The 20,340-nt window shown below is 39.0% G+C and overlaps 4 protein-coding genes across 4 annotated transcripts; 2 read left to right on the top strand and 2 right to left on the bottom strand.

Moving 5' to 3' along the window:
• Positions 1 to 385: 385 nt before the first annotated feature.
• On the bottom strand, positions 386 to 1,170 carry FOMMEDRAFT_155402 (uncharacterized protein; the record flags this gene model as incomplete). The annotated part of the gene is made up of 4 exons (XM_007265819.1): positions 386 to 690; positions 759 to 828; positions 884 to 1,042; positions 1,084 to 1,170. The coding sequence occupies 4 exons, from the start codon at positions 1,168 to 1,170 to the stop codon at positions 386 to 388; spliced, it is 621 nt and encodes a 206-aa protein (XP_007265881.1).
• Positions 1,171 to 4,516: 3,346 nt separating this feature from the next.
• On the bottom strand, positions 4,517 to 6,490 carry FOMMEDRAFT_81868 (DUF500-domain-containing protein; the record flags this gene model as incomplete). Its single annotated transcript, XM_007265818.1, has 8 exons — positions 4,517 to 4,580; positions 4,636 to 4,706; positions 4,762 to 4,865; positions 5,058 to 5,883; positions 6,004 to 6,104; positions 6,153 to 6,276; positions 6,333 to 6,373; positions 6,427 to 6,490. 8 exons carry the CDS (start codon positions 6,488 to 6,490, stop codon positions 4,517 to 4,519), a joined length of 1,395 nt encoding a protein of 464 aa, XP_007265880.1.
• Positions 6,491 to 6,732: 242 nt separating this feature from the next.
• On the top strand, positions 6,733 to 9,615 carry FOMMEDRAFT_140284 (AtMMH-1; the record flags this gene model as incomplete). Its single annotated transcript, XM_007265817.1, has 12 exons — positions 6,733 to 6,748; positions 6,802 to 6,914; positions 6,964 to 7,086; positions 7,150 to 7,227; positions 7,291 to 7,546; positions 7,604 to 7,773; positions 7,824 to 7,862; positions 7,916 to 8,035; positions 8,086 to 8,154; positions 8,208 to 8,800; positions 8,866 to 9,438; positions 9,493 to 9,615. The coding sequence occupies 10 exons, from the start codon at positions 6,733 to 6,735 to the stop codon at positions 8,277 to 8,279; spliced, it is 1,056 nt and encodes a 351-aa protein (XP_007265879.1). The 3' UTR covers positions 8,280 to 8,800; positions 8,866 to 9,438; positions 9,493 to 9,615.
• A 486-nt stretch (positions 9,616 to 10,101) lies between these two features.
• On the top strand, positions 10,102 to 11,993 carry FOMMEDRAFT_106883 (Pkinase-domain-containing protein). The gene is made up of 8 exons (XM_007265816.1): positions 10,102 to 10,160; positions 10,237 to 10,319; positions 10,372 to 10,384; positions 10,440 to 10,468; positions 10,523 to 10,948; positions 11,012 to 11,227; positions 11,277 to 11,355; positions 11,414 to 11,993. Exons 2-8 carry the CDS (start codon positions 10,305 to 10,307, stop codon positions 11,824 to 11,826), a joined length of 1,191 nt encoding a protein of 396 aa, XP_007265878.1. The 5' UTR covers positions 10,102 to 10,160; positions 10,237 to 10,304; the 3' UTR covers positions 11,827 to 11,993.
• The last annotated feature ends 8,347 nt before the right edge of the window (positions 11,994 to 20,340 follow it).

Genomic DNA, 20,340 nt, shown 5'->3' with positions numbered 1-20,340 from the left:
AGTTAATTTTTTAAGGTAAGGAATTGTGAAATGCCCCATGTGTGATGAGATGAGACAAACCGGTACCAGCTCGTCATAGGGATTAATTAATGCGAGTTCTCGATGTTGAAAGGATGGTCGAGAACCTGGTGAATACTCGATTCTTGTCAGCCTGTCGTTTTAGAACTCAGGTGACGATCTACATTCTTCTCAACGCTGATACATTATATTCTGCCCTGATAATGTGCCTTTTGTCTGATTCAATAAAACGGGGGATTTTGGTGTTGCAGAAAGATGTAAGATTGTACATGGAACAGAACGTCATTCATGTCAGCTTGGCATAAGGAGAATATAATCTGACTACTATAATGGTGAATGCAGTAGCAATAGCATGTACAGCTCACATCTACCAGAGGATTGTAACATCTCTGCGCGAGAAGAAAGCACATAATGAAAACACAAAGAGAAAGAAGAAAACGTTTATCGAGACAGTAACCAAGAAACGACCATGGTAAAGCATGAACATCGGCGAACCAAACAGAATCAAACCGCTCAATGGATAGCTGTGATTTCTCCCTGGATGAGTGTTCGAGTGAGTGGTCGACGGTATTACGACTTTCTTTCCTGTGCGATTCTTGTGGGTAATAGTTCCATCAGCAGACTTATATGTTGAGCTGCCATCTGGGTTGCTTTGATATGTGCTACCATTGGCTGTACGTGGATCAGCGATAGCACAGTTAGATTCCACCTAATGGCCAACTGGCACGAACATTGCTTACCGTTGTAGTACCAATATGTCGCTGGATTAATCCCCGGCTGGTCGTATCGAACACGTACGTACAAACCGCCCTGGTAGTCAGGCTCAGTAAGTGGTCCGATGCAAAACTGATAGCAGAGAACTTACAAATTTATCGAGGTTCGCTCCCTCAGTTATGAAAGAACCATACTCATCCATCCCAGGCAAATTCTCCATGGCTTTTGCACACGGTTCGTCCATACTATATCTGTCGAGGCTGGCGGGTGGGGAAGAAAAGGGTAGAGAAATCAGGTTCTGGGTATCCGTCTGGGCTTGGTCGTATTAGTACATGTTCATTTCTGGCTAACTAGGATCGTAGCAGGTGAAGGCCTGCGGCGCAAGCGGCTGAGCGCTTCTGGCTGGTCAACGGTGCGGCAGAAACCACATTGGGTCATCTAGAATGATAGCGACATCAGTGCCAGCTCCTAGAAAATGGAAGACCAACGTGAACTAATATACCCCCTATAATCATCTGTACTGTACGTAACTAGTTCCCAAATCCAAGTAACGGCATATTCGCGCAGTTTTTGGACGGTTACATTGTTGAGTATATTCAGGAAACAAAGAAAACAGTGGACATGGTGTAATATGAAAAGGAAGCACGAAAGCAGTGTGTAGCAGAGCATTGTAGGCAAACAATTCGACCAAATATGGGAAGTATGAGCATTCGACATAGGTCAAAGCTTAAAATTCGTCATCAGTATCGTCTTGGAAGAAGTCCTGAAGCGCTTCTTCGCTGTGCATTTCTTGTAAGATAGCCCACTCCTCTTCTTCTTGGATCTGTTTAGTTACGGCTGCTTGCCACTCAAGTACTCGTGGATGTACCATCACCCTTGAAGTAGCAGGAATTTATTATAGAAGTATTCAAGGTGGATTAAAGAATTAATTGCTTACTTGTTTTTATTGAAGTGTAATACCTGAAGGGTCTCCATGTCTGTTGCACGCGAGAGAGCAACATATGCTACAGTATGCAGGGTTAATAGAACGAAAAACTCTCACAGGAGAATGAACTATAGCAATACTTGCCTTGGCCCTTTTCAAACGTCCTGGCTAAGTCGACTTTTACTCTTTGTAGTGTCTGACCCTGTGATTTATGCACACTCATTGCCCACGCAAGGATCAGTGGTACTTGATCGCGTTTAGCCTCAAATTCTCCCCTTGCATTGACAACATCGAATGAGGCTGGAACGCATAGCACTTCACGACGCGTTGTGAAGCGTACGACAGGCCATACGCGCTTTCTAATGTCCATAGATGTATCCTTGGAAGGATCATTCACGTTTTCTAGGGATGAATTTATGGAAACAGCCTTCGTGTCGTAATTATTATTGCCGGAACTATCGGGTATACCGATCTTATTGCCATCATGTACGGCATCACCGACCGTCTTAAAAGCAACTACCTTGCCTAGCGAACCATTTATAAGCTCGCCCTGAACAAGATTCTGAGAGCTTTTGAGTGAGATATACCAAACAATCTACATTATAAACTTTAAACACACCTTGATCAGCATAACCTGTGCACCGATCTGTAATAATGGATCATTGAAGCAGAGTTGTATTGCTTGCGGCAAGCCACATACTTTCAGCGTCACTTCCTTCACAGCAACGAGCCGTTCCAGCAGCTTCTCAGCATGTTGCCTTGGAACCGACTTTCCGTGGTTGTCTGTCCCTGGTACATCGTGTGCTACATAAGTGTGCGAAGGGCCAGAGAGCCCTGCTAAGCGCGAAGTATTCGCACGCTGTACTTCATGGCGAAGCGGAAAACTGCAGTAAGCTAATAGTTAGCACCAGCCACCCAAAATATATAGTAGATACATACAGCTCTGTGGCTTCAATACCATCTTCGTATATAATTGGTCTACTGAGGGCCATAAATCGCTCCTCATCCTCCCTGTTCATAATGCCGTATCGCATACGATTGAGAATGCGGACAAATTCTATCAGGAACAAATTCAAGCACGTTCGGAGAAGAAGTCGAAAGTTCCAAACCTTGATCCTTCTGCCGGAAGACCTTTTGAAGAGCCGTAGGTGTACCAACACATCTGTTCCAAGATTCTGCTTCAAATGCGAATTTGATGGGTAGTGCAGTACCTCCAAGTTGGTCTGGTACAGGAGGCAACTGGCAGAAATCACCAGAAAGCACAAGCTAAGCATTTGCTTCAGCATACTGACAAAAGTGATAACATGAAGAAGTACTTGTATGCCACCAAATGGTTTGCTACTTTCTCGCACACTTTGAGCGATAGTTTCCTGGAGTAGAAGAGATGTAAATTGTCGGAATACACCAAAGTACAGATCACACTGACTAATAGATCAAAGAATCTGCCGTCTATCATGGAAACTTATATCGGTGTCAAGTGTTGTTCTTCCTTGAGGATCTTCACTTACTCTCATCTATAATTAACGTCTTCGTGCTGCGCCATCTGTCCAATGCATACTTGGAAGACAAGACTTTCTCAAGCAACGATTCAAACGGACCCTTCCCTAGACCAACTCCAGCGAATGAATGTAAGGTCGTGCCTCCTATGTTGACTGCCGCAATCCCTGTAGATGCAGTAATAGCCAGCTCGGATGAGCCCAGGCCTTCAAGTTCATTGATTATCGCTTTAAGCAAGACAGATTTCCCCGTTCCTAATCCAGAGCACAAAATGGTCGGCTTCACCAGGAAGAGTAATGATTCAGAATTCCAATCATCTTCGCACCTGCAGATCCAGTAAAGAAGATGCTTTCACCACGCTTGACACGCTCAAGAACCTGCGTCTGTTGGTTCGAAAGCGGAGGTCCTTTGGATGCATCGTCTGTTGTATCCGCAGTCGGACGGTCGACGATTATCTCAACCGAATCATCATAAGGTGTCGAAGGAGAAACTGGGAATGGGATAAAGTCCATTTCTGACGATGCTGTAGAGCTGTGTACGGAATCAGCGCTGTTGGAAGGCAGTGGCAAGAGCGGCGGCTCATCTAAAAAATAACGGCAATACCATGTCAAACTTCACATAAACCACACTCAGGAGCATCTTGACAAACTTATAGATAGCCATTCATTTACCCAGTCCTCGGCTTCTTTAAGGGTCATGAAACCTGCGAAGCACGCTCTCGAGAAACCCGATACCTGGTCGAAGTTACTTTTTTATAAGGCTTGGCTGGCACAATTCGGCGCTCACTGCTGCTTCACACTGAAAAAGAAAACTCACATCCGTTAAAAAGCCAGGGCTGTGTTAGTTGCTGAATGTCACACCTCTGGCCAACTATTATATACTTTTGCGCCATCCCGTCCAACCCGCACACCATAGAACTTCTTCTTATTCCTTCGTCCCATTTAGGGACGAGAAGTGTGATAGCGTCAGAGAAAAGTAAGTTAGGGAAAACAAGTTATCCAGGTTTGCCTCTGCCTTTTGCCCGGGTACTGGAAGTGCATGAAGGTTATAATGGGTGTCGCTGCAGAAACCGGAAGCGCAAGACACGCGACCAGACTCGCGTGATTCCCCTCTCAACTACGTACTAGTAGGAATACGAACACCCAGAAATATTTATTATTATTCTTTGGTAAACAGAGAAATATTTATTATTATTATTTGTTATTATTATTATTATTAGGAACAATTCCTACTAATATCTTATGCATACATGTGTAGCCAGGTGATACATACTTGAAATATGAATAGAAGGGGTTACTTGAACGAGAAATTTGAAACATTGATACAACATTGCGCATTAAAGAATGACTGCCCTACAAGACGTTAAACAACCTCAACGAAGTTCGCCGGGAAAATACCCTCCTTTTCATCCAATTTACCGGTCCACCTTAAGTCTCTTAGAATTAGCTACCTAAAAACTTTCCTTCAATGAAGAGACGTACCAATCATCTGTCTTATCAGTTTTCTTCGTGATAGTTATTACTTGTCCCTTTCTAAAGCCCAAATCTCCAGGCTAGTTGAAATACATGCAATCAGCCGGGGTCAAGTCCATGTAACATTAAACGAACCTCAATAGCCGTAAAATCAAATAGCGCTATTGCACGCCCAACACCTTCATGTGGACTCATTGGAGCTAGTAATGCTCGTTTCGGCGTCAACTGAGGTCTGTCCACTGAAGTAGACGTAGAAAGCAAGCGATCAAACGAATCATTGTCGATTGAGTCACCAACTGAGTCGTAAGCAAAAGGATCGGCCGCTCGTGACGCAAAAGGATTCGAATTGTTCCTCTGAGTACCGTTAGAGCTCAATCCAAATCTTCGGTTTGTGTCGAAGTATGACGCCGAGCTCGTACTACGATTGTGACCATTCATATCGTTGCCGTTCATATTTGGGAATGGTGGAAGATCATTGAAGGGAGATCCAGGTTTAAAGGTGGATGCGTGGCCAGAGTAGGACCCGAGACTCTGCACAGGCCGATGCGATGGGCGGGAGAACGACGTGTCTTTTACTGTTGAATCTGCAGTATCGTAATCAGACTCAAATTTGGTTGCAAAGGAAGCCGTTGCAGGTTGGTCTTCGGCATGGTTGGCAACCGCTGGAGATCGCGGTCCGTATGCCGTTTCCTCCGTCTTGGACGGCGTTGAGGCTCTAAAATCATCATCAAATCCCTCCTTGTCATTTGCATGGAAAAAAGACCCTCCACTTTTCCGTCTACCCCAGTGAGTCGGTGGAAAAGAAGAATTAGTTGAACTCTTCTTTTTCCGAAGGCTCGGAGGTACTTCGCTCCCGGGACTTGCAACACCTCCACCGAAGGCATAACCGGATTCACTGGTGTTCGACTCGAAAGAATCATCTACCCACTTGTGTCCACCAGGCATGCCGACACACGCTTCAAGTGTTTTTATAAGAGGCTGTGCCCAGTCCGGTGGATCAATAGCACCAGATAGCAATTGTTTGGCGGTCACATCGGAACGGTATGCAAGGGCATTCGCATCCTGGCGTTCAATGATGACAGAGCCTTCAACCGATACTCCACCGAAAAGACCCCGTGTTTTGCTATAGCTGTACATTGCTGCCACTTTCCCAGACGTGTTGAGTGATCCAAGAGCTTCTCCGTTGCGACCCAGTGGACCGAGTGCAATACTCATGTTCCCTCCAAGTGTTAAAGAGCCTGCAGACATGAATGATCGCTATAGTCCTCTTTAGTCATGCACATACGTCGCATAAACCATTTCACTCACCACTGCCTGTCGCATATAAAAAAAGGGATAAGGGAGGCTGTTACTCAGTACGAATAAGAAGCTACGTACCGAGCGAGAGTTCAGCACGACTAGGAAGTCTGTCATTTCCGCTCCTGCCTGACCACCCACACCAAGTCCCGCAGAGCCAATTGCGCTTGGAGCGGACCAAGCTATGCAAGATCAATACAGGATCTCTAAGATACGAGCCGAGAACTCACATCCATCGTCGAGTCTAGCTATGACGATTCCACTCCCTGCCCGGGCTGAGAACAAGAAACCGGCTTTGACAATGGTAAAGATAGCAAAGCCCTTTGCATGCTCGAGGACTTGTCTTGGGATCACCTAAATCTTTCGCTAAGCGTTATGGGTAAAGTAAACGGACAGATTGTTGCACTTACACCGTCAAGTCCATTGTTTCCATTGTCAACGAAGGACTTGACTGTATAACGTGGCCAGTGAACAGCAGAGTCCAGATGATAGAGTAAAACTCACATATTTTGGCTGCTTTGAGGCATTCCTTGGGTAGCGGCTGTGGTAGCGGTGTATTGAACTTCATGCAAGGAAAAGCCTGCTGGCTGAGATAAAGGTCGAGTATTGGGGGAATGACGGTGCAAGGTCAAAGACAAGTAGTACGGAATCGATAGCAGTGCATTAGTAGTGCAGCATCATGCGATGCTCCGCAGGTCGTGACCTCCTGTTTTACTAAGCCGAAATGACATAAATTAGGATCGACGTGTGTTCAATATGAATCCATTGTCAATCCATCGTCTTCAGGATTACTAGTACTCATCATACGAAATGCCTGAGCTCCCTGGTACGTCTGCCGACAATGCAAGTGGAAATGGACCATCTAACCATAGTGCACAGAGGTTCATAGAGCGGCAAACTTCATAAAGACTCACGCCCAAGGCAAGACCATCATTAAAGTAGACGCGAACGAAGACACTATCGTATTTTCGGGAACGACTCACGAAGAATTTGTAATGGGTTTCATTGACAATCGTCTTCTACCACTCATCAAATATAAAGGCAAACGCTGTTCGAGGGAGGACAGTAAAAGACGTAGGAAGATACGGGAAAGTGTTCTATTTAGATCTGGATGGGGATGGTCCTATGCCCGTTATGCATTTCGGTATGACTGGGAATATTCTTGTAAGCATAATATGACCTGGAGAATTTTCAAACGAATTGTACTTAGACTCATTCATGCTTCAGATCAAGGGTGAGAGCCCTCTTACCTACAAAGAGGGTCCAAAGAAGAGTGACACACTCTGGCCACCTCGTTTTACTAAGGTAATGCAAAATATCGTTTGGCGTTTGCCAACGCTGCACTCCAACAGTTTTTAATTTATTCAGTGCATCCTACATCTTGAAAATCCACCTCCTGCTCCGGCAACTCAAATTGCATTCATTGATCCTCGCCGCTTGGGGCGTATTCGACTTTGCAAAGAGCCATTGCTGGAACCTCCGATATCACTTCTGGGCTTCGATCCAATCTTGCGCATGCCATCCTTGGATGACTTTTCAAAAAGTGTTTTAAAACGATCATGTCCAGTAAAGGCTCTTCTCCTTGACCAATCCTTCAGTGCGGGCGTAGGGAACTGGGTGGCTGGTAAGTTCGGAGTATCCGCGTTCGCCAATCTTCATTGGAATTTAAACAAGCTACTAGACGAGATTCTGTACCACTCACGAGTCCACCCTGAACAAAGATGCAATACTTTATCATCCGACCAGGTATCTGTTCTGTACAAGAATACGTCGTATGTTTGCCAAACAGCCATTTCTGTAAATGCGGACGCGGATAAATTTCCGGACAACTGGCTGTTCAATCATCGCTGGGTAAGTGGGATACATTGCTTTGCATTCGTGGTTTGACGCAGCTTTGACAGGGAAAGGGCAAGAAAAAGCACCTCAATCCACTCAAATTAGTAATACTCCATATCTTGCTTCAAGGTACTAGGCTAATGGACTGCTGCGACAGCCTTCCGGGGAGCTTGCAACCATCAAATGGCTAAAAGTCGGTGGTCGCACGTCAGCGTTTGTAACTGAGCTGCAGACTGCAAATGCCTCTAAGTTAGGGAGCGATAATCGCAAAGAAGAGGTACAATTGTTGCGATAGGCTGAGTTGAGCCTCCTAAACCAGTCTTCTAGGCAGACGAAGAAAGTTCGCTCACATCCCTTTCCGAACTCGATGAAATTTCTCCTAAGTCGAGGCCCAAGGCATGGCATCTTCTCATTCCGCAATTGCTCTAGCAGACTAACAGAGGTTGTAGCGGGCTCGCAAAGCAAAGCGGGCGGCGACAAAGCCAACTGGCAGGAAGCGTCAGAAAACGGAACGCGTATAAATCATGGTGGGATATCTGCAAACTCCACAAACACACAATAGCGAGGTTATTGTGCCGACCAAAGTCGCCTACTCGCTCTCATCCTCTGACTCATCCTCGTCATAATTTTCTTCTGCCTCGTCGTCAATGAAACCATTGACTAAGTTACCTTCGTCGCTGTCCTCAACTTCGTCACTATCATAGTCATTTTCTTCATCACTGACTTCCTCACTTTCTCCGCCCAATTCCACGTCTTCTACGCTACCCTCGTCATCCTCTTCAATCTCGACACCCTCATCCTCCTCCTCTTCGTCCGTGCTCTCGCCTTCAATGTATTTTAATGGTTCTCTTTTCGCGCTTCTGCGTTTCTTGCTTTTTTGCTTGGATATTCCCAAAGGAGCAGGTGCAGTCGACGAGCGAAGTTCCACCTGTGCAAGAACGAGGTCTAATCGCCCACTTAGTGACAACAAGCGTTCCTGCAGTGTCAGGCGCGTTGTAAGCGTCGAGTGCAGGTGTGAAAGTCGAGCGACAAGGTCTGGCATCTATTGGATAATAATCGCAATATTATTGAACTGGCTGTAGAATTTCTTCATCATTAAGAACTCACCGTCATCAAATGCCCACCATGGATGATTAATACTGCCCGGACCCACTTCATTAATGCCATCCCCCTTTGTGCACTCGCCCCTCCCCCTCTCCCCTTTACGTGCGTTCCTCGAGGACCACGTCCAAGACGCTCGACACAAGCATTCAAACAAGGGACAGCAAGTTGTGACGGTAATCGTGCCACAGTATTACGCACAAGAGTCTCATCTGAATGCGTGAGGCAAGCCTCAAGCAAGCTCGTGTCTCCCGAGTGTAATGCTTGTATAAGAGTTCGTGTAAGTGAATGTGCAGGAACGGATCCTCGTTTTAGTTGGTTAAGCTCGCGTTTGGAGAGTCCGGAAGTCCGAGCACCGGTGTCGCTACCAGATTGTCGTTGTTCGAAAGGCGCTCCATCACGCCCAATAGCATTCGATCGAGCTGCAAGACGTTCACCGAGACTGAGCTCCGCCAGGTCCGCGTCAAGACCGCCTTCAACTTCGCGTTCAATTTCGCCGTCAAGTACTGGATCATGTGGAATTTCTGCACCACTTGCGACAGCTACACGGGTAGACTCTGCGTAACGCCTGTTCACAATCTTTCAATAATACGAGTAAGCAAACGCAAAGGAGTAGAAAACACGAAGTCATACAGCGCCGCCGTTTGTGTCCTTTGTGAAAGTAATCGGGGTTGGATTAGATTCCAACGCATCCTCGACTACAGGCAGCGAAATGGATGACGTTGCAACAGGTCGTGACTTGGGAGGCTTTGCACGTTTTTTCTTTAATTTTTGAGGGGATACCGACATTGTGTGAGTCGCAAGCGGCAGAAGATCCAGAGCGCGGCAGTAAACAAACTTTTTGTGCTGATCCATAGTCCCAAAAAGGTAGCTATCGCTCTTACCTGTTTACGTAATATGGCCTTTCAAACCCGAGTTCTATCTACTGGGCGGGTTGTTATCTAATTCCTGCACAATTCAGACTGCATGTCCAATGGCGATAGGACATGATCTTTTCCGATCGTACAACAGCATCTCAGGTGTAAAGGGAATTTTTGGTAACCGGCTTGTTGCATATAGTCACGTACATCACGTCACGCTTCACGCCTGCGCCTTGAAAGGCACTGCATACCCTGCACAGTACCAGTTTCAACTTGATCAGCATCTGCCACCTCGTTTCCTCTGCTCCTGTGTCCATTGCACCTCAGATCCATAGTCTTAATATTCTTCCGATTTACGGTCATCTCGCAAGCTCTGCTTATTCCGCCCTGCCATTGAACGTCAATCCTATCTATAGTGCTAAGCCACGCAACCAATCACAAGTACTTACCTTTTGTCGTGATTCTGCGATGAGGCTTCCTACTAACGATGATTCATCTGCATACCTCCTCTTCGAAGATTTATAGAAGTATTCTGCGTATTCGCGTTTGTTCTTCAAACTGGCACCATTCGGATCAACTACCCCGATGAATTACGTTCAGGTTTGTTCAAGCTACACTCGCATTGCCTAGATAATTAATTGTTCTGCCGCAGCTTGAAAAACTAGGTACGAAAACTTACAAATGTTCGCAGAGGGTCGAATAGCTTACGCCACTACTCAGGTGAAGGGACGTATGCCACAGTCTACAAGGTATGCGTAACGTGTCGTTCGCGATGAAATTCAGACTTTACTGATTTTCACTAGGGTCGTTCACGGACTACAAATGAGATAGTGGCACTGAAGGAGATCCATCTCGACGCCGAGGAGGGAACACCGTCAACTGCTATTCGGGAGATATCTCTCATGAAGGAGCTCAAACATGTCAATATTGTCCGACTGCACGATGTTATTCATACAGAGACCAAACTGGTCCTCATATTCGAATATTGTGAGCAAGACCTGAAGAAATACATGGATACACATGGAGAGCGTGGTGCCCTTGATCCTGCCACGGTCCGTAGTTTCATGTATCAACTCCTGAAAGGGACTGCGTTCTGCCACGAGAATCGTGTTCTGCACCGCGATCTCAAGCCGCAGAATCTCCTGATTAACCGGAAGGGTGAGTTAAAGATTGGTGACTTCGGTCTAGCACGAGCGTTCGGTGTACCTGTTAATACTTTCTCAAACGAGGTACGCAATTGTTGAAGTATTTATTGTCATGCATGCGTGCATCTGCTCACTCGTATGATACAGGTCGTGACATTGTGGTATCGGGCACCAGACGTTCTTCTCGGTTCAAGAACATACAATACGTCAATTGATGTTTGGTCCTGTGGATGCATATTTGCTGAAATGATCTCCGGGGTTCCGCTTTTCCGTGGAAGAGACAACCAGGACCAACTGTTACACATCATGCGTATTGTCGGCACGCCAGATGAGAGAACTTTGAGGAAGATAGCAGCCGACTCTGTGAGTGCAGTCATCAGAATTAATGTATTTGCTAAATTCTCCTCCATAGCCTGAAATAACGCTTAAACAATACCCGAGATACCCTAAAATACCGTTCCAACAAATAATACCGAAAGCATCCCCCCAAGGTATGGGTTTTAGTTCTTGGACTGCGCGACGGCATCTTCTTATGTATTCCATGTGTAGCTTGCGATCTTCTCGAACGACTACTCCAGTTCGATCCCGCCAAGCGGCTCACGGCTGCCGAAGCATTGAGCCACCCTTATTTCACAAGCACGGCTCCAAACGTTTATAACGTCGCCAATCCTGCAGCTACTGGTTCGATGGCTCCACCAATGTATAACTATCCATTCCAAGGCCAAGTACAACAACAAGCACCACAGTTTGTGCAACCAATGCAAACAATGTACTCTACCCATGCTGCTGCGCAGGCTCAAGCACAGGTTCAAGCACAGGCACGCGCCCATGCCCAGGCTCAAGCGCAAGCGCAGGCTCAGGCTCAGCGCCAAATGATGGCGTATGCTCAGAATCCACAGGCGCCTCAACCCGGGTACGACGGCGTCTCTCAGTATGCGCCACAATCGTATGGACACAGTTAGCGAGGCCGTTTTCTAAATCCTCTTCTTTACGAATCTTCTTATGGAGTGTACTATGCCAAGTGTATTAGCAAGTTGAATGTAACCTCTTCCAAAATCGAGTTTACACCGCACGATTCCACAAATAGCGTTAGTTACTATCCATAACTTAGGCGATTTCTCGAGTAACCAGAGGAAAGTTCGGGATTGATCGATTATGGGACTGTTCCTATTCGTGGCTCAAGGTTGCGAATAGCATTTCTCCTGTTTGCTTTGTTACAATACGAACATAGTTTGTCCTTGCGACACATATATGGTACTGATTTATCTCTGGTGCAGTTGTGGGATACGTTAGGGCTGTTCCTACCATGTGGTGTACTAGGCCAAACTTAGTGAGTCAAGTGTGTACAGACAGTGACTCAACACTGAATAACCTTGCTTATGCGATTTGAGCAATATGAACAGTCCAAGGACCTCAGCAAGAACTCCTTACTGATCATCTGTCAGTGGTGAATAGCCTTGAGAATTTCTTAGTTACTTGGTTTAGACAATGTGGCCAAACAGATAAAAGACTGATTATGAGTATATGCAGGATTACAGCTGGTAAAGTGAAGTACTTATATAAAATGGATGACTGAGGATCTTTGCATACTGGCTACTACTTTATTAGCCCTTAAAACCTGTGCTGCCTTCTTGTTTTTGTCTACACATACAGAAGTGGCCTCAGTTATGTAATAATAATAGTTGTAATAGTTTAGAATATACTCTAAAACAAAAATTTCCTACTAGTAGTATCAAAATAAGTTTCTGTCTTCTGTATCTAAAGTTGACTCAACCTACTTACCAATTTGAGAACAAATGGTAAAGACCTTTTAAAGTTCTTTTCAAAGTCAAAGCTAATATATACAAACTCCAAATAATTAAGTATTAAAGTGTACACATTATATTTAACAAAGTTCTCCTTAAGCTAATAGTCAGACTATACTACTTAATCTAGAAAACTCTGTCCTACTATTTTAGAGTTTAACAAGAATAAGTTAGAGTAGAAGATTGAACAAATTCTTAACTAACTTACACATGTTTATTTTACACTATTAATACTTAGTAAAATAGATTAATTATACAGAATCTGGTATTTGACAGTTAAAGAATGATTTTACTAATATATAGAACACAATCTAAGAGTTTTATTAATTGTATTTAAGTACTTCTTAACAATTAAAAATCTTCTAGAGTATAATATAATTAATGTTCTGTTTTACAGAGTCTAATACTTTAAGTATACATTAACTGTTAGGAGAGATGTGTTCTCTAGGTTGATAGTACTCTCAAACTACAAATGTAGACCTGCAGCCCTTAATCCAACTATATTCCCAAAGCTACCAGCTAGGATTTATGCTAAGAGAACAAGTAGGAATACAAGAAGAGTTAAAAAACTAAGAAACTACTGTATCTACAGACTGCTTTTTATAATAACTAAATAATAAGAGTAAAGTGAGGAATGAAACTTGAGAATAAGATTAAAGAAATAATAAGGACAAATATTACAAAGCTAACAGGTACATTAGAGGCTAGGAAGAATTAACAGAGTGTTGTGTATTAGAGAATATAGGCTAAAAGACTATTACACAAAAGAGGTACAAGTTACTATATTGGGCAAGAAATGGATTAGCTACATTGTAATTGTATACACTACCTTGTGTCTCTATAGCTCTCTCCTACACTCAATACTAAGACAATCTCTATGAAACTTTGTAGAACAATAGATAAAATATTAAGGATTATGAAAATTTAGTAGTAATATTAGTTTTTTTACAAAACTGACAGAGATATAAAGAAAATGAAATAGGTCTAATTCTACAGTCCTAACATTACCTCTCTCCTTAGGTTGTACATTCTGGACAACTGAATCTAGGGGTTATTTTACTTAAGTAAAGTGTCAAAGTCTCTAAAGGTTTCCTTTAGAATGTTCAGTCATTTTAGAGTACTAGGATAAGTTTTATAGAAATCCCTAATAGTATTCTGAGTATAAGTAAGGTTATTTTCAGACTGTCAAGTTGCTTCCTAGTATCCTACCCATTTGACAAGGAACTGAAGCTTTCCTTTATAGAGTCAAGAGTCAAGAATAGTCTTGACTTTATATTTAATCTTATTGTCTACAAGTTTAGGTAGAGGAGGAGGAGGAGCCTTCTGAATGTTAAAGACTTGAGAAACATATAGTTTGAGCAGAATCTCATTAAACACTAAGTGAATCAACTATCTCTGAGATAGTTTAAGCTTATATGTACTAGCTCTAACCTTTAAGTCAACCTTAAAAGGACTAAACTACTTATTATTAAATTTCTTAGTAGGTCTAGTAGTCTTTATGTTCCTTGAGTCTAAACACACTATATCTTCTAACTTGTACTATATAGAGAGGTCTGAATAATAATCATAGTACTTTTTTATAGTTTCAGTAGCTTGGTCCAGACTTTTCTTTACAAGTTTCTAAACATCTTTAATATGCTTAACTTATTGTTTAACTAAATATATACTAGTCTTAGTCAAAACCAATTTAAAGTCTACAGAGTGTCTTTCAGAGTTGACATAAAACAGAGAGAACTTTATAGTAGAGTGTTCTCAATTGTTATATGTGAACTCAGTTATAGAAATCTATTCTACTTAGTCTGACTGTTTATAGTTAATATACAAATAGAGATACTGTTCTATCTCTTAATTAATATACTTAGTTTAACTATTAGTTTGAGAATAATATACTGTAGAGGAATTCCCTTTAATATGAAGAGCTTTATAAAGTTCTCTTATGAATTTAGTATTGAATTACAGTCCTTAGTTATGTATAATCTTCTTAAGTAATCTATAGAGTCTAAAGACTTGATCCCTGTACAGTCTAACTATTCCTTCAGTTGTAACCTTTATAGTAGTTAGAAGAGTATGTATTTGCTTAGAGAAACAATCTACAATAATACAAATAGTATTAAATCCTTTAGACTTAGACAATTCACTAATTAAATTAACAAATATTACCTACTAAGATCTAGTAAGTGTATTATAAGAATGTAGTGCCTTTTGTCTTATAGTGTGTAGGGATTTTGTTCTTTAGCATTTATTATAGTCTTAAATATACTTCTTAGTGTTTGTCCTCATCTGTAGCTACCAGAACTCTCTCTGAATCATTTTAAGTGTCTTTCTATACTCTAAATGTTTTACAAGTAGGGAATTATAATATTCCTTCAGAACTATTAGTACAAGGTTTAAGGGAACATATATTTTCAAATTCCTATACATATAGTTATCTCTAATAAGTATACTAGCTAAGTACTCCTCTCCTTTGCCTAATAATTCCTACTGAGTGTTTTGAATCTTTTACAGAATGACTTTACTACCTGTATACACTATTCCTCTTAACTAAGAGTCTTTAATAAAGGTAACATCTTTGTTATTATACTCTCCCTTATTAAATTAAGGACTTCTAGACAGTATATCTACTTTTACAAGTGTTTTTCCAGGTTTATGTATTAAAACAAAGTTATAGTCTGTTAGTTCTATTCTCTAGCAAGCTTGTCTGTAGTTTAACTTGTAGAGAGTCTTAAAGTATGTTAAATTAGTATAGTCAGACTATACTTTAAAGGTTTGTCTTACTCTTAATAAGTACTAGTGCTAGTTCTTAATAGCTTTAACAATAGTAAACATTTCTTTATTATAAATCTTATAATTTTACTTTGTAGAGTTTAGAGATTGAGACCTAAATACTATAGGATATTATACACTATTTTGCTTTTAAGAAAAGACTGCTTCAAGTGTGTAATTAGACAAATTAGCTTCTACTCTAAAGAGATTATACTTATTTAGAATTGTAAGGACAGACTGTAAGCTTAATTGTCTCTTAAGCTCTTCTATAGTCTCTCTTTACTTATTTCTCTAAGTAAATAAAACCTTCTCAGTTAGTTTAGTGAGTAAACAAGCTATTTTACTATAGTCCTTAATGAATCTCTAATACTAGTTGTAGAAACTAGTAAACTATTATAATTACTTTAAGTTCTTTAGTTTTAGCCATTTATTAATAAGCTTTACTTTTTTCAGGTGTATTCAAATCTTATTGTTCCTAATAATGTGTTTAAAATACTTAGTAGTAGATCTTTCAAATTCACACTTCTAGAACTTAAGGAACAAGTGATTCTCTTACAGAATTGTAAAAACCCTTTGAACTAAGTGTTTATACTCTTTAATATTTTTAGAATAGATAAGGATATTGTCTAAATAAACAACAACTAATCCCTTATTAATTAATTCACTAAAGATATTGTTTATAAAGTCTTAGAATGTAGTAGAGGCATTTGTAAGACTAAAGAACATGACTGTAAGCTTAAACAATTCTAGATTTGTTCTGAAAGCTGTCTTCTACTTATTACTCTCTTAGATTCAAATATTATAGTATCCCTAACACACATTAAGCTTTGTAAAGTACTTAGAATCTTTGACCTTATCTAGAAGCTCTTAAATTAAAGGTAGAGAGTACTTGTTCTTAATAGTACCTTTATTAAGCTTTCTGTAATCTTAGATTAGTCTTAAAAATCTATCCTCCTTCTTAATAAAGAAGAAAGACAATACTATGAGAGACTTTGAATATTAAATCCTTTCTAAAGCTAGATTCTTAAAAATAAAATCCTTAAGTATATCTTGTTCTTTAGAAGCTAGAGAGTACACTTTACAATCTGTAACTGTTAGCATTTATTCTGGATAAATGTGTCATATGTCTTAGACATGTCTTCCAAGACATACATCCAAGACACACAATATTAGATAGCATATATAATACTTAATATAAGGACAATGAAGCTCATAGGACACATATAACAGTACACAACACATTACCAACTACACAGTCGACTTGTATTGACGCCTACACACTATGAGCAGAGCCTACTGAACCCCTACTAGTGTGAACTACTCTAAGGGAATCATTGCAACCTCAAAATGCTAACAGGTTATGAGCCTTGTACTCCCTACTCATGTCTACATTGTTACTACACTTTTATCTTACCCTCTACAAATGCAACTCTTTGAAATCATCATCTAAATGATTATGATTCCTCCTCACTAGCTATATGCATGACTATATGCACCACAATCGTCATTGCAAATGCTTTAGTGTACTATATACTATAGTACAAATGATATGATACGCTCAATCATACTAAACTTGATAAGTATCATCAAACTACTCCATTTAACACTGAATCAATTTGATTCTACATGTACAATCCATTCTAATTGTCTACAAACCTTTGGCACTCTCATCTGAGCATACCAAATGTGAATCGTCTTGTCTGGAAGACTACAATTACTTTATACAATAAGATATGATACAATACTCGTAACTGGAATGTATTATCTATGTGGACCTAGACACACCTGTCTGAGTATCCCAAACACACATTGATTTATTAAACTAACAAGACATGTATTAGATACATGATACAAGACATATATTAGATACAGACAATGTATCAGATGTCTAAGACATACAGACAGATGAACTAGTTGCTTTAAATGCAATGAGTACTCAATAATACTATATCCAAACACTGAATTACTTTATCTTACACTACAGAGACACATTATATTAATAATGTCTCACATAACAAACAAACATTTGATAGTATATCAATAATATAAATGATTAATACTATAAACGAAAGAACAACACTAGTGAAGCATAATAACAATATAAAGAAATATATTACAAACGTATAATCAATCTAATAATGATTAGACAAACGAATAATATGAAAACAAGAGTATAAATGTGACTAAAGCATAATAACTCAAATATAAAAACAATTTATACTATCACAAACACACAGTCATGATAAATAACATATATTTACCAAATACAAATATATCACATAGATATACAAACGTATACAATGAAATAATAAAGCATATTGTATAGATATACAAATATACAAATGTACAAAATAATAATAATGTATTCAAACACATAAAACTATTAATTATTAAATAATGCAAAGTTATATGCAAATGCAATTGAACAAACACATAATAACGATAAAAACAATTAATAAAACATACAAAACAATGTTGCAAACATTCAAAACATATAAAAACAAACATATATACTTATACAAAGTATTAAATTAAGTTAAAACATAATGCTACAAACGATGAAATGATATAATGATGCATATATACATAATATCAACACAATATCAATACTATACAGGCAAATACATATCTTATACCTTGTACAATTACTATTACAATGCAAAATCAAACGAATGATAGTTACAAATACATTGTAACAATATAATATATCAATAAGATATACATGATAACAAAGTATTAAGTCAATACAATTAATACAATCAGTATAAACAATATAAACAATTAAATGTCACTTAAAAAAACTTGACAAAATATGATAATACAGACACAAAACAAAATAACTAATGCCTTGAAAACATTAGAGCCTAACATTGTATAGTCTGAAGGGCCAAGCAATGGAAAGAACACTGCTGCCAAGTACACAAAAGACAAACAAACGTCAGAACAAAATCCAAAAGAAACAAACATAAGTTTGAAACTCAATCAGACACTTCATGTAAAATTAAACATCTACAATGTATGACAGATTTAATCAATCACTGCAAACGGTGGAAAAATATTTATTCACAAAGAATATATTTATGATCAATAAATAATGAATATCATTAACTATTTGAAGTTCAAACAATATCATAACAGCATATTCTTAATTAACAGCCTTGCTTAAAGCTTGTGCCCATCACAAAAGAATTAAATTAATAAACAGAACAGAAACAAGACACAATAGCTTGAATACTTTTGTCATCAAACGAAAGACAAATGATACTGAGTGAATAGAAATAATGCATCACAATGTATGCAAATATAACAGACAAAATACACAAACTTATCTTTGCTAAATAATACTATAGATTATAATTATCCAAATAACAAACTATTCGGACATATACATAACAATCAAACGAAATACACAAGCATACATACAATCTATTTGAGTATAAACTCAAATAACAATCAGTATAATGCCAAAAAAAAAAGAATTAATAACTAAATTGGATGAAGATAATGAATAACATTGAAATTATTCAACAAAACACATTCATGCATTCACATACAATGCTTAAACAAATAATAGAATGACAAAAACATACGAACAAATCAATTATACATGAAAGCCAATTACTCAAAGCAAACCTTCTCAAATTGAAGGGGAGTAATAACAGCATATATTTACAAAACATAAAACATAACGAACAAACGATTGAAACATAGTGAACAATTAAATGATGTGGAAATATTGACTACATCACTATTTAACCTTACACATCCCACAAAACATAATTACAAAGTTATTACAATGAATAAGAAGTGAATCTGTTGAATTCAACAATAAAATACCTATACAAGAGACATTTTCTCTGAAATCTTTAATAGTCATACTATACATGGCACCAATTGAATGTATTATGAACGAATATATTACAGAGTATATACCTAAACACAAAGAAGTACACTATATACAAAGATGTTGAGTGGAAAAGCATCTCTGGTACATAATGAACTATACAGAAATATTGAACACAACTATGCTTTCCTCAAATGGAACGTATAATACATTGAAAATAATGATCACACATCACACAAAACTTACAATGCTTATTCCCTAGCATGCAGGACATAATAGTGAACAAATAATCAACCAAATGAAGTAATATTCAGACAGATAATTAAGAATTAACACAATGTAGCCAAGGAATGGCACATATTCCCAAAGCAATCAATGCTAGACATGCAAAGCACTTGTGTAAGTTAATTAAAAGAAGCAACAGACGTAACAGCAATCAAAACATTAATCCTTTTGAATAAAACAAGATAACATCAATCATAATGAACAAAAATGAGTAATACACTCAAAATAAACGAAATAAATTCATATTTCATAACAAACACACACATATATTCAGCAAATAAAGTGAATATAATAATTAAAACAATATCAAACAGAATTTGATACAAAATAAACAATAAACGAATGAATATTACAATATACAATGAAAAATAGAACTGCAAAATACACTATTTCATCTATCTACAAAATAAAAACAATGAACACATATTATAATTGTGCAAAGCAATATATATTAACCAAATAACACTATACAATGATAATAAAAACATTATCACAATGATAAAATGATACAAACATACGAATAACATTATAGTTTGTAAAAGTCAAAGGACACATTAAACAATAACAAACACAATGCACACATATAACAATATCAAATATATCTATTACAAAACGGTAAAACGATACAAACGTACCATATGTTTAAAACATAAATAATGTGTCTAAACAGACTTACAAACAGTCAGATGATAAAATAAACAAATTATGATGAATAAAACCTACAATTGACCTTGATATGAAGTGATCTGACATATACATAAATGATATTACAAATTGAC

This window comes from Fomitiporia mediterranea (genome assembly GCF_000271605.1).
Source record: "Fomitiporia mediterranea MF3/22 unplaced genomic scaffold FOMMEscaffold_5, whole genome shotgun sequence".
In the NCBI taxonomy this organism is placed as follows: Eukaryota; Fungi; Basidiomycota; class Agaricomycetes; order Hymenochaetales; family Hymenochaetaceae; genus Fomitiporia; species Fomitiporia mediterranea.
Note: the sequence above shows the minus strand (reverse complement) of the source record. Positions and strands in the feature narration are given on the sequence as shown.